This window comes from Orbicella franksi, chromosome 8, assembly GCF_964199315.1.
Source record: "Orbicella franksi chromosome 8, jaOrbFran1.1, whole genome shotgun sequence".
Taxonomy (NCBI): Eukaryota; Metazoa; Cnidaria; class Anthozoa; order Scleractinia; family Merulinidae; genus Orbicella; species Orbicella franksi.
The window spans coordinates 5,372,956-5,386,650 of record NC_138152.1 but is presented as its reverse complement, the minus strand read 5'-3'; the positions used below and the strand labels follow the sequence as shown (position 1 = coordinate 5,386,650).

General features: G+C 39.4%; 1 protein-coding gene across 1 annotated transcript; it reads right to left on the bottom strand.

Moving 5' to 3' along the window:
• Positions 1-84: 84 nt before the first annotated feature.
• LOC145496098 (ZP domain-containing protein-like) lies at positions 85-10,140 on the bottom strand. Its single transcript, XM_081475721.1, has 5 exons — positions 9,655-10,140; positions 5,638-6,009; positions 3,878-4,097; positions 2,409-2,704; positions 85-1,098 (listed from the first exon to the last, which is right to left on the bottom strand). The coding sequence occupies exons 1-5, from the start codon at positions 9,737-9,739 to the stop codon at positions 1,010-1,012; spliced, it is 1,062 nt and encodes a 353-aa protein (XP_081331847.1). The 5' UTR covers positions 9,740-10,140; the 3' UTR covers positions 85-1,009.
• Positions 10,141-13,695: the final 3,555 nt, after the last annotated feature.

Sequence of the window (13,695 nt, the reverse complement as noted above, 5' to 3'; positions counted from 1 at the left end):
GAGTGTAAAAAACTTCCATGCATACCTTTCTGAAAGTGACGACTTCGCCTTAAATAAGTAAATAATTCAGCGATTACTACAATACAATGCGCATGCGCCCAGCTTTTAATTCAACCATAAATTACTGTCATTATAAATGATTTCTAAAGCTCTAAAGCTGACACCTAGTGCATATATAATTATATGCAATAATTTCCTTAGACACGAAATGTGTTTGATTAAAAATGCTTGTCTTATACGCTGTCTTATCAGCATTTAACCCACTACAATCAACACTGATCAGGCTAGGAATTCTCAGAATATCTATATAAAATCCAGCGTGAACTTAATTAGAATCCAAACGCTGGCAACCAAGGTGCTGTTCTCATATACAATCAAATTTTCCCATAATATTTTATGAACAATTGTAAAGAGCTATCAGGAGAACTTTTGCATTGACTTCTCAAACTCATTAACAGTTCATCAAGTTCAAACAAAGGAAATCATGACCGCGACAGTGTTTGGATATTTGATCTTAATTAGCAGAGATATTTACGATTTTATTCCTCCGTTTTCTCCGTAGTGTTAGTTTCGAGTGAGAAGATATATCAAACACTCAAGACAGTGTTTGACCACATTTCCAAACACCTCGAAGTTCGTCAAAAATACTACGCTCTTCTCGGTGTTTGGAAATGTGTGTTACATCTAACATGCAAGGGTTAATTGCTGTGGACAGACAAGCAGGTATTAGACTGCAATGTAACCACTTCTAGTCGCTTCCAAGACGACCGGAAGTGATATGAGGCGTCTGTTTTCACTGGCTAGGCAACCATGAACACTATGCTTATGTGCCACTGTATTTCTTTTTTTACCAAACTACAAACCATTTGCTCTGCCTGTCTGTGACTTTTCATATTCTTTCTTGCTACTCTCCTAGCTTGTTTACGTATGCGAGCTGTTCGGAGTCGTCGGTGACGAGATTAATTTGATGTTTTGTGAAACCTCGCTGTGATTGGTTGGTAATTCTTAATTACATCACCAGAAGAAAAGCCAAGATGAAGGTCACGAGGACTGCTGTCTTCTCAACTGCGACGAGAGGGGACTGGGAACGAGAACCAGCTTCAAACAAAACAAAAAAAAACAGAAATGCATTAGATGACGTCAGATGACGGCCTTGATCTTTGAGGTCATTTCTTACCTTCTAGACTTGCTCCACGGCATTGTATTTTAGGAACATTTTTTTTTCTCTGAGCGAGAATAGTAGTTGGTTTTGAGCGAGCGCAAAACGCGCGGCCATTCGCGAAGCGCGACAGAAAAATGCTAAGGAACGAATGTGCCGCTGTTGTATTCGTGATTTGCGCTTGTTTATTAACGCGCGTGATTAACATGCAATATGATATGCCTGCGCGCCTTCCGTGTAATCCGCGACATCAAGCTAGTCTATATTCATTGTTATCTTTAAATTGCCATGAGTTACGTCCAAGTTTCACCCATAACCAAAACATCAACCTGGATCTCAAACACAAGAGACCATACAGACACCGACAAACGCAAGATCGAGAATAAAAGCTAATAAAAGGGCTATGTCGCGATATTTGAAGTAATTCCTTCCATCAGTGTTCAGAATTACTTTAAAAGTGAAGGGAATGTCAAAATAATAGTTTTCTAAGATAGGATATATAAAAAAAAATCAATAATGAACCGCAAATGAACAAGGCCTGGTTACGAAGGACAAAACAAACTTGAAGAAAGTCGCCAATTTTTTCAAGCCGTGCGTGGCATGTCTCCTTTAATGATTGTGCGGCGCTTATGTATCAGGTTGAAAACCAAGCTCTGGGACATCTTACGTTAACTAATATCACATCATCTCTTATCACGGTCGTAAAAACCAAGAGACACTATCAACAGGGTGTGATGTTTGTTCAGCTAAACATGTTTCGTCAATCACCTGTTCTCAGGCATTCAGTGAAGAACACCTGATCGCTGGCTACAACATCGAAACAATCCTCCTCCACTCCGAAAGGAAGTCTGCATGTGAGCCACTGGGCCCATAAGGCCGGAGCTTATCCCGGTTTCTGTAACATGACGCGACTAGGATTATTTCCTCTCCCCCCTGGATAGGATGCTAGTCCATCGCAGGGTTACCCCCAGCATTAACGTCGCCGGTACCCATTTATACACCTGGGTAGAGAGAGGCACTGTGAGAGTAAAGTGTCTTGCCCAAGAACACAACACAATGTCCCCGGCCAGGACTTGAGCCCGGACCGCTTGATCCGGAGACGAGCGCACAAATCACGAGGCCACCGCTCCTTCCACCCACTTTAAAAGAGCTTTAATTTTTTTTGCGCAGTCAAGCAAACGAAGTTTGCGGTTGAGAATACGTCAAAACAAAAGACTGCTGTTTTGGTTGTTTAAGAGGTTGCTCTTACCTTCGTCTGGTCCTTGAACAAGAAGCGTGTCCAGCAAAACCTTCACCGGGCCTAAAGACGTCATTTCTTTCCTCTCCTGATTCGTCTCATCTCGCCGCTTCCGCCTGCTTCCACCCGGATTATTTTCTGCACAGCCTTCAGCACAACGAGTGGTATTCTTCTCATTGTTTGCGCAGACAAGAACCTCGCAATGAAGATACATCACTTCTGCATCATCCATTTTGAAAGCGTCAAAACTAAATCGCTGATAACTGGAATCCGAGACCTTGTAGTTCAGGTATGGATCTACTGGGCAGCTAAAAAAAAAAAAGAGCACAAAAAGCGCGTCAGATGCGAGGTAAGTAAGTACATGGGTTTGATTGTTGAAGGGGCTACGTAATGATTTGCGCATCTTGAAAAGTTTAACCTAGATTTTTCAAGTTCGTCGTTTGTAATCCGCGTTTATCTTCTCTAACCGCGTATCCCTTTATTATTATCATCTTAGTTAACTACTATTTTCAGGGTTCCTTCAATTGAAAGGTAATCCTTTACGTGGCCAAAATAACTGAAAATAACCTGACTCAGCTGCTATAAGCCGTTACCTTGAATGGCAGTAAACGTTTCTCAAGATCAAATAATAGCCGTAATTACCTAATGCAAACAGGCGAATAATGCATCCCAGACGAGTAATGCATCTTAGAAGCATTATGCGTCTAGATAAATACGGAAAAAAGCGCAAGAAACGCGGAAGAACCTGACTTAATACACTTCCAATAAAGGTTTTTTATTTTTTATTTTTATATTTTTTATTTTTATCTTTATTATTCGTGGCGTAACTGAAAACTAGCTTGTCGGCAGCTAGGCGTACTGACCACGTTCATAAAGCGATTGAGATTGAGTTTTAGATTCAACTTGCTTCGAGGTAAATACGACACGCATTAAACAGACCGACTTAACTGAACTGTGAATCCACGCGACTAAATTTGTAGTCAAGCGACCAGCAGCCGTTCTTACCACAGTTTTTCTTTTTTTGTTAACACACGAGTTATATGCGTGTCGTATTCACCTTATTATTCGTCTTCCTAAGTAAATAAGGTCAATGCTTATATCTACCCAGGCATAATGGGTCTCAGATAGATTATGCGTCCAAGTAAAAACGGAATATAAGAGGCCATAAACGTCAACCGAACTTAACACTCTCATACATCTGGAATAATCGCCCGGAAGAGAGGGGTGACTCTCGTGTGAAGAAGAAGGGGATGCGCGTCGAAAAATTTCAATACCATTTCAAAACGGACATGACAGCGTTTTTTTATTATTTCTTCAAAAAGATACCTTGGCGCTTTGTCCTGAACACGCTAAGTGAGACCAAAATCTATAATTCACAGCCCAAGCGATACGACGAGCATTTCCGAGGTTCACTTTCGTGCTGAAAAGTTTGTTACTCTTTACGCCCATCAGCATCAAGGAAAATAAAACCATATACTTACCCATCCTTTATCAAATCGTAAGACTTGGAGTCATTTGGGTTTGGTGTCGGAGTCGCCCAGCAGTTGTCGAGCAGCATCGACAAACCAGTTGCGTTTGACCTCAGTCGAACTTGGAGGTAAATACTCTCACCAACTTTCACCTTGACTGGAAACTTGGTGAATTTACTGATGTATTTATCTGTCTGGAACATGTTGGTCTCAAATGTAAAGTTTCCAAATCCTAGACAGATATAGAATTAACACAATAATTGAGAAGACGCTTGTTTTACGCTGACACTGACGTCTACTGCCAAGCTTAGCTTTGAGGAAATAAAACTTCAGAGGAATTAAAATTGCTCATTTCATGCATTGTCACTTCAGGCCCCGTCCACATTACGCCGGAAAAATTTGAAACCGCAGCTTTACTTCTACGATTAGGCCTACCGTCCACACTAATTCCGTCACGAAAGCGGAACTTTTCAAAAAGACTCTTCAAACCGGAGGAATTTGAAAAGGCCGGCTTTGCGTTTGAGTGTGGACAGAAAACATTTTGAAAACGGAGATTTTCGAAAATGATGACGACGCGATAATCCTGTGATTTCCCAGCTCGAGTTTTCCATGAACACAAATTCAAAATGCCCGGCGTAGTGTGCACGGAAAACGTTTCATGCGTTTTCAGAGTCAAAACACCGTTTTCAAATTTCTCCGGCGTGTGCGGGCGGAGCCTCAGGCGCCCTTTATATTTATAAAGTGCCTTCGTCTTGTTTTCCGCGACAATATTTTCTCTTATTGTTTTAAACTCACATTTGTAATTTGTCGAATCAAAACTATCAGTTCCTATTCGCTCGGCAGAGAATCTTTATAGTTCGCATGTCACGTGATCTTCCCAAACTCATTAATAATTCATCAAGTTTAAACAAAGGAAATCATGACCGTGACGATGTTTGGATATCTGATCTTAATTAGCATAGATTTTAACGATTTTATTTCTCCTCTTTCGCCTTAGTTTTAGTTTCGATTGTGAAGGTATATCAAACTCGAAAGACCGTGTTTGACCACATTTCCGGTTTATTTCGGTGTTTGGAAATGTGGTTAAACACCGTCTCTCGTGTTTGATATATTACTACTACATATGTTCAGCTTTTCTGTTTGTTGTGTCCTTAGTGGTCAACCCCAAAAAACACAGAAGAATAGTCTATTATATCTCATTTAAAAGAGCATAAAAAAATACTCTCAAGAAAAAAGTGTGCCTTCATGGAAGTTAGTAGTGTTTCTTCAAAAAAAATCAAATGAATTAAATTTGGCAAAAAAAGGGAAAAAAATGTTGGAAAAACAAAACAAACTGTATTTCCACTCTCCTGGTCAAATTTGATGTAGAGATAATCATTTCCTTAATTCGAATTTGGACCGACCCAAATTATCAAAAGTACGCCTGTTGATTCGGACGTCGAACTTAATTCGCCGAACTTAATTTAGTTTGAACCAAAAGACAACTAAATGTCAGCAGTTTTAAGGCAAAGTGTAAACTGCTTGTAAGATACGTTATAATAGTTATTACATTTAGGTTCGGCACATGAAAAGTTCGACGTCTGAATTAAAGCCGTTCCAAAGCCGAAATTCCCGGCTGAGCTAGGCGGAGCCGTTCCAAATTCAAATAGCCTTTCTTAAATGATCCAGACGCCGAACTTTTCATGTACTTCAACGTATCAGGTTATGGGCCTTACTATACCTGATTTGTTGACCTTATTTGTGACTTTCTGAGTTATTCTACCGGGACTTACCTGGTGGTGGGTTGACCACTATCTTCTCTATGGGTTTAAATGGATGCAGCACTATTTTCGCTGTTGTATAATACAGACACTGAAGACGGAACTGGTACGCTGGCTCCCGCGATATCGCACTTCTGCCAATCAAATCCCCGTACACTTCATTGCGAAATCCCAGTAAAATGCCTCGGCGACCAGCGACTGTACCACAACTACCCAGAGGCGCTCTTATGACCATCAGCGTGTCATTATAAAACGTAGGACCACAGCTAGGGTCTGTGAGATGGAGGGAGGCTGGGTCGATCTTTCCATAGTGTTGTCTTTCGAGGGTTAATTCCATGTAATTTTCGGTACAGCGAACATGCATGCCTGCGTAGTCATCATTTCCTAAACGAAAAATCAAAATAACTTTGTGAATAACAGTGTTTTAAGAACTAGCGTGGTCTTCATGTAAGCGTCGAAGAGTAATTGGTTTTGTACTTCAGCACTACGCTACACGATTGGCTTAAAAAACTCGTGCCACTTTTTTCATCCAATCAGCAATAAGACCAAAACCAAACGTGACTCGTTAGCACTCGTTTTCCCGCGCTTTGCGCCAGTTGCACGTATTTACTTCGAGTTTTGATTGGTTCACTGATTGTCTGTGACCTTTGTGATTGGCTAGTTTAATATTGGTTTTGGTTTTACGACACTCACTTGAAAATTGCTCTTGCTTGGCATTACGAGCGCGCGCGCATAAAACCCGTGTTCATAATATTTAACTTCTTCAGGCTAACTCCAAACGCACAACGCTAACCAATACCATTTAAGTCGAAGCTTCCTGACAGCGCTTAATCAAAAATCCGACGCAAAAATGTTCGATTCTTTCGCAAGAAAATGTTACAAAATTAGCAGTGAGAAACTAAATAAACTATTACACGTAAGCGAATAATTACTATTAAATTCTCTACGTATATACAATGTATAAAGCTGGACTTTTCAGTGACGTCTCACTTGAAACTAAAAGATTTCGTACAACTGTATTAAAATCTGTGGCGTTCACAGAAGGTAGTTTTGGCGGGAAATTCGTTTGAACTTGTGGTGTAATGAAACTGCCTACAGTAACAATAAAATAAACGAGTTTTTTGATGGCCGCGCTTGCTTATTAACATTGCAAACAACTTGGGGGTGTCTTTAATCGAAAGTTCTATGGGAAAAACCAAATTTAGTTGTTCACATGAGCATCACAGCGTGAACCAAACAGGAGACAATATCGATCAGGGTGTCGATAAAGATTATAAGCACTGCTGAGCTGAAAGAACGGAAATATACTGCTAACAATAAACGCTGCTACAGTCATGTAAAGCCGGAGAAAACCAGAGTAAGGCCCAATTCTGCCGTGCCGAACATCTAAATTTAGGAATTGAGTTCGACAAAAGCACGGCAGAAGCACGGTCTCTCAGCTGTCTCAAGCGCTGCCGTGCAACACGACTCTGGTACGGGAGCATTCAAACGTCGTGCTCAGTCTGTCGCGCCAAACAATCTTCATAAATATATTTTTCCGGGATTGCGGGGAGTTACGAAGAGAATTGCTACGTGTTTTCCGTAAATCCTGAATTTGGTGATGTCTGAATAAGAGTCGTGTTTCTGCCGTGCTACAGTCGATGCCACTAAATTGCACTTCAGTTCGGCACATGAGTAGCACGACGTCTAAGATGGTCCTAAGTTGTCGAACTATCGTTTTCTTTTGAGAGCTATAACCTATGACGGGCTCTTGATCGCATCATCTTTCGGTTTTTCGAATCTAAACCTCAGTGTCCGCAAAATTCCATGGCCGTCGACAAGAATGCTGCTGACCGTTCGCCGACGAGTAGACGACGGTTTTTTGAAGCTAGACACGCTTTTAATAATCGATCAAACTTGCTGACCCTCCATCAACTCCCGCCGAATCCTGTCTTCGTTAAATCCCGCATTTTTTTTTTTTTCTTTTTTGAAAAAGCATGCCAATAAAAGAGCGAGTTTCACCGTTTATCTCGGCAGTTCAAGCGCAATAACTACCTTAAATTAAAATAAATAAATATTGATTATTTCAACAAACTGTCTGACCCACGAATACTCAGTGCTCACCACAGGAAAATAAATTAAGACCGAAAAATTGAACAGGTTCCACTGAACAGAATCAGTAGTTTTCAAATAGCACTGACTAGGAGCAAAGGTTAGCCGTTGTTTTCGTGTAGACGTCTACCACTGTATAACCTTTCACTTTATCCGGAAAGGATAAAGAAAATGGCAGATTATTAGAAGACGTCTGAAAGAAGGCTTAAGGCTAGTTGCGGATATATTAAGCCTATACATCGATGAGTGATGCTCAAACGCGCTGACATTTATTTTAATGCACTACAGGGTATAAGCTAGGAAAATTACTCCGGTGTTTTCAGCACCTCCTGTTCGCCTTTACAGCAGCAGTTCATTTACAGACAAGAAAATTAGAAAGTATAATTTGCCTACTGAAAAACAAAAAAGCACGCGAATGTTCCAGATAATTCCCCTCTCCATCTTTCACAATTTTTAAGCATTTAAACGGGTACCATGGTAGTAAAAGTTCGATTTTGAAGGAAAATCAGTTCAGACGCGTTTTACCACGAAATCATTCCAGTGGCGCGTGGGTTTTGAGGTGCGTCGGTCGCGATGTACAAAAGATTAATCATAATCACATTTTTGGGAATAATCTGCTCCATGCATGAATGAAAACCTGAATTCTCTAGGCGTGCGAGACACTTGTGACCCTTCCTTGAGACGCATTCTATACGCCAGTATCTTTTTAAAGACCGAAAATTGTTCCTCGTAAAAAAATAGCTGCCATTTATTAAAGAGAAGTTTTAGTTTAATTTAGTAATGGCAGAATTCTTGATCAAACCAGACACAAAGGAGAAGCTAACATCAGTTCAGAACATTATTTCAGCCCCCGCTAAGATAAATTACATCACTGATTAGAAATGCCAGCGATTTATTTTTTTGAACATGGACATATTCGTTATTGCCAAAATCTGCTAACTTTGGCCAAACTCATGAACTTTCGATCATTTATTCTTCATCTTCTCTACATCAACAAAACGAACGACTTGCGACACTGAACAACAGTCCAGTAGTATATTTACATAACACACAGCTTCCATATTAATCTTTCATTAATATTCGATGTTCGATAAAACTCTTCCACTGTTACTTTCAAACAATGAAAGCTTCTAGAAGTCAACAACAGCATTAAACAAAATGCTTGAAAATAATAAAACGTACAGCGAATATATTTGAACACCGCAGGATAATATTAACAGAGTAACGACATCGTTAACAGAACAATTCTACTCAATTCAAAATTATGAGGCAGGTGAACGTTCGTGAATGAAGAATTCTCAAAGTAGAGCGTGGCAAACAAAATTCTATTCAAACAAAGCTATTTCGATGTTTAAATTACATGTCAATTTTTTTATCAGTTTGCTTCTTTCAACTTGGAAAATGTGTTTCAAAGAAAGTGTGTAATGTGCAAACATATTAGAACATTTAGAAATCAGAAGAAAGTAACAACAATATACCTGACATGAACGCGAATAGGATTTACATTAAACATCATTTCCTAAGAAAATTATTATTTAAGTTCCTGGCAGACTCACTAGATCATTCAGTTTCGCGCGAAAATTCAACCAGTGTTCAATGTAAGAAGCGGATTTCAATGCCAGACAGCGGCCACGGCGGCGGCAGCTGCCAAACATCGTTCAGTGCCATCAGTGGACTTGGCTGCGAATCAAACGCGATATTTTCCTTAATATTACGGACGTGTGCACCACAGGAAAGGAAAACCATGTCGTTTAATAAGAGCAAATGAATAAAAATCCACTCTAGATACTTGCGTGAGCGAATTCGAAATTGCTCGAGTTCTGTGTCGTGATCCAGGCGCGTTCGATTTCCAAAGCAAGATTTCAGATTCACGCGACAGTATTGTTTACATCGCTAAACATACGCTTCGTAAGAGTTCGTTTTCATGTCGCTACTTACCGTTTTGGGCTGTTACTGTGGTCAGGAGTGCCAAGAAAAACCACGCAAAACAGTTCTTCAAGAAGATCGGCGTCTTCGAGTCCATGTTTACTGCAGATGTTGTCGTCGCCCGAGGCGAGTTCTCACCAGAACCAGAACGTGTTCGATCGACGCACTGATGTCACTTTCGACCCTTTGGACTTCGACCGTTAAGACTCTTAAAAACACTTGCTTAGCAGGACAGATCTGTTACTTTAGATTTTGATAACGCCATTTTTTTTCTAAAAATACAGTCTAAACCACTAACGGAAGTTTTAAGAAGGAGTAAATGGGACAATCTTTTTTTCAGTCAGCACTGCAGAGTCACGAGTCATGTACGCCTTGATGAACACCCGCTGACCTGTGAACATTGTCACGCGGTTTCGTGACGAGAAATTTACAGTTCTTACAACCCAAAGAAGTCATCTGCGCGTCGCGAATGATCATTTGATTGTCAGCTCATGCATCAATATTCTAGTACCTCCCACCACCGCAAACCGTCATCCTTGATTGTAAATTTGCAGTGAGCTTTCTCGGGTTATATTTGAAAAGAGAACTTAGTGTCAATGCAAATTATGACCAATTTGCTACGATTTAAGACCATCTAAGAAATCATTCATAGTTATTATTCCACGATGGACGAGCTTCTGTCACTCCATAAATCTTTCTAGAAGCAGCTTTAACCTCCATCAAACAAAAGCATAAAAGCTCAGAAAAGTGTAGAATACATTTCGATTACACTAGATCATCCATTTGGCTTTGTTTCTAAAGAATGCTATCATTAGATCAGCTAGCTCCAATATGTTCATTGATGTCTAATTACTAGTGCATACATCGTGGGCATAATCGGGAGTTGTCCACTTCGCTTAAAATATACAACTTATTTTTACTAGGCTAAAAGTGTAGTGTTTTAAACAGGTTTAGCCTTGTTAAAATTAGTTAGACTCGGGTGTGTTTGAACGGATTTTGCCACTTGTTTATGTTTCTCTCGCCCAAAAGGTTATCTGAGGTCATCACAAGTCCAGACTGACTAGACACACAGATGAAGTTTCATTCTCCTCGAATATCGATGCCTCAGTAAAGCAAACACCTTATCAGATAACGGAAAGAAAGGAATTCGTTTATTAAATACCGAAATTTGCTGGCAGGTTCGAGAGACCCCCGGGAAAGACTCTCTCGAAATGTCTCTGCTTTCTGATGACGAATGGATCAGATAGATCCAGATATTCTGATTTAGTGACAAATTTCGTTGGAGTTAGCAATGAAACTAGCGAGAAAATAGGTAACTTGTCAGAAGATATTGATATTAAAACATTCCGCCTGAGTTGAACGAATGACAAAAGTTTAATCTGTAGATCTAGTTTTGCTTACGTTACGAGCTTGCAGCTTGAGGACTTAATGAGCGTTTTTGTGTGTAGTCTCTTACTCGGCTATTATGTTAGCGCTAAAAGTTATTTCCCAAAGCAGTACAACATTTGTTAAAGAAGAATCTAAAACTGAATAATAATAATAATAATAATAATAATAATAATAATAATAATAATAGACTAATAATAATAATAATACTCGATGTAACCGAGGTAAGAGCTAATACAAAAGACTAACAACAGAAGTAAAAGGACTGGCGAACTGTAAATAAGTCTTACACGCAGGTCCACAGCGAGTCTCAAATGACCTGTTAGGCTGTCCCAAAGATCCAAACATCTGTCACTATGCATGGAACTAGTTAACCAAGAATTCTTCAATCGACTCCTAAACGAAGATCGAGAAGACCATAAGTAATATACGGAATCTTTTTCAGTAAAAAAGGGTCCAAGCAAGTATATAGGGAGAAAGAATGCAACGGCAAGACTGAAGTAAGCTGGCTGTACTTAGTTCTGTAATGTTTCGATGCCCGGCGTTAGTGTGAATAATACAGTGTAAAACCCGTATAAGTAAATTGAAATCTTTTGTAAGCTATGTGTTGTAAATAATGTATTATATGTTACTAATGTAATAATAATAATGATGATAATGATAATAATAGTAATAATAATAATAATAATAATAATAATCCGAAAGTAATTAACTAACTATCTTACTAATCTGACCAAAGCGACACTACTATATTGTACTACACTATATTCTATTCACATTCATGTAAAGCTAATTAATTATATAAGTTGAATATGTTTAGTTACAGTTTAATACAAGTTTCAAGTATCGTTAATAATGTTAAGCATGTGAAAATTAAATTTCTAAAAATAATTAATTTCTGTGCTAAAAAAACAAATGGCAAAATATTATTCCAGGTATGGTAGCAGCTTATAAAAAGGAATCTTACCCTTCCTATCGTAAAAAACTGAAAACATTAAAAAAGATGCAAAATAATGGCAAACATGATTGGTGAACAAGCTGTAAGGAGTTTCTTACCATTTAAGTTACTATAGCAACGGTATGACTTGTAATAAAACACCCTAATTTAGTTTATAGTTCAAGCGCGAATTCTGTGACCCTTATTTTATATTGTCGAATTGTACTCAGCAAGTAAATATTCAACATTTCACAAAATTTAAAATAAATGATAGTGGACTGATGATGGATCAAAGTTCAGAGCAGTTAATTGGAATTAGCTGATGATGTTGAAAACAGATGCTATCATTGATAGTCACACTGTGAAGGTTACCATGGTCGCTGATTTTTTTCGTCAATATTTAGAAGCTATTCGATGCGTCAGTCAACCGATCTATCAACAAGTTACACCAGTTGTCACCAGTTATGCCTTTATTCTCACGCTCCGAAGGAAGGGAGCGTGAGAATTTTCTCAGTTGTACAACTTCCTCTACAAACTGATGACAGAAGTCTAGTTGGAGCACTTATATTTCAGTAACGGGTGTGTTCATCATTTTATGCATTCAGCTTTTTTATTTCCTACAATCCATTTTCTGTTGTTTGCCTGGCTTATATATAACCTCCTAATTAGAATTTTGTAGTTTCTAGGTAATCAACGAACTATGGTGGGACAAACGCCGTCCGACAAACTAACGTTCTCTGGTCTCTGGTAAAATTCGGCCATCGAGTCGCGCGCGGGAATGCGTGGGTGGAATAATACTGTACCATTGTGCAATACAAGACAGCCACTGGAGCAGTAGAACTCAGCTGGTGCGGATTCCAGGACTTCTTGCAAAGTTTGCAGCATCTTGTTGCTTCAACATGTCTGCTCTGTTCTGCGGTGACGGGTATGTTACAAGTATAGATCAGGTTTTGTGACTGCTTGTTTTGTACTTATAGTTCCACACAGTTTGAGTCTTTCGTACTCACAAACAGCTCAACGAAGAGCATGCACAATGCCGATCGGTGATTCCACACGATGCTCGTGAGAATCTCGGCGAGTACGTTGTGCCACAGTGTAAGTACAATCAGACCGTCTAACCAGATTAATTATCTCTTGTACGACTAAGAACAACACAAAGGCCTACAAAGACTATAAAACTCAGCGTGGTTCTGGGAGGAAAACAGTAAGCAAGGACTTGATAAGACAATAGAGCGGCTAACTGGAAAAACCCTACAGCGTTAAAGACACAACAACCTTGCGTCCAACATGCGGTTTTGTGTTAAAATAGACAGAGAACCAGCTTGTTTTGCAGACAGTGTAAAGCTGCTTTTACGCGGAAGGCTAGAGATTCAGAAAGCTTCTGTTTAGGTGTGGAATGAGAGACCATTCGCTTAGTCCACTCGCCTTTAGCCGCATGTGAATTGAACAAGAGCTCCATGGAAATCAGAAAACTAAGCTAGCGGCTAAACGCAGTCAAAACGTTTCAACTGTACCCTATGTACAAGAAATTTAAGGGTGCAGGCAGCCTTGAACCGGGTAAAGGATCTGGAGCGGCACAAATCTCAGAAAAAAAAATCAACTTTGTTAACAGAGCAGATGAACAACAATCTGATTATGGAAAATTTTGAAGTGACTGCTATATGCAGACTAAACTTAGTTGACACGACCTATTTAGCTCTACACTCTTAGTTTTCTGTCACTTCTATATC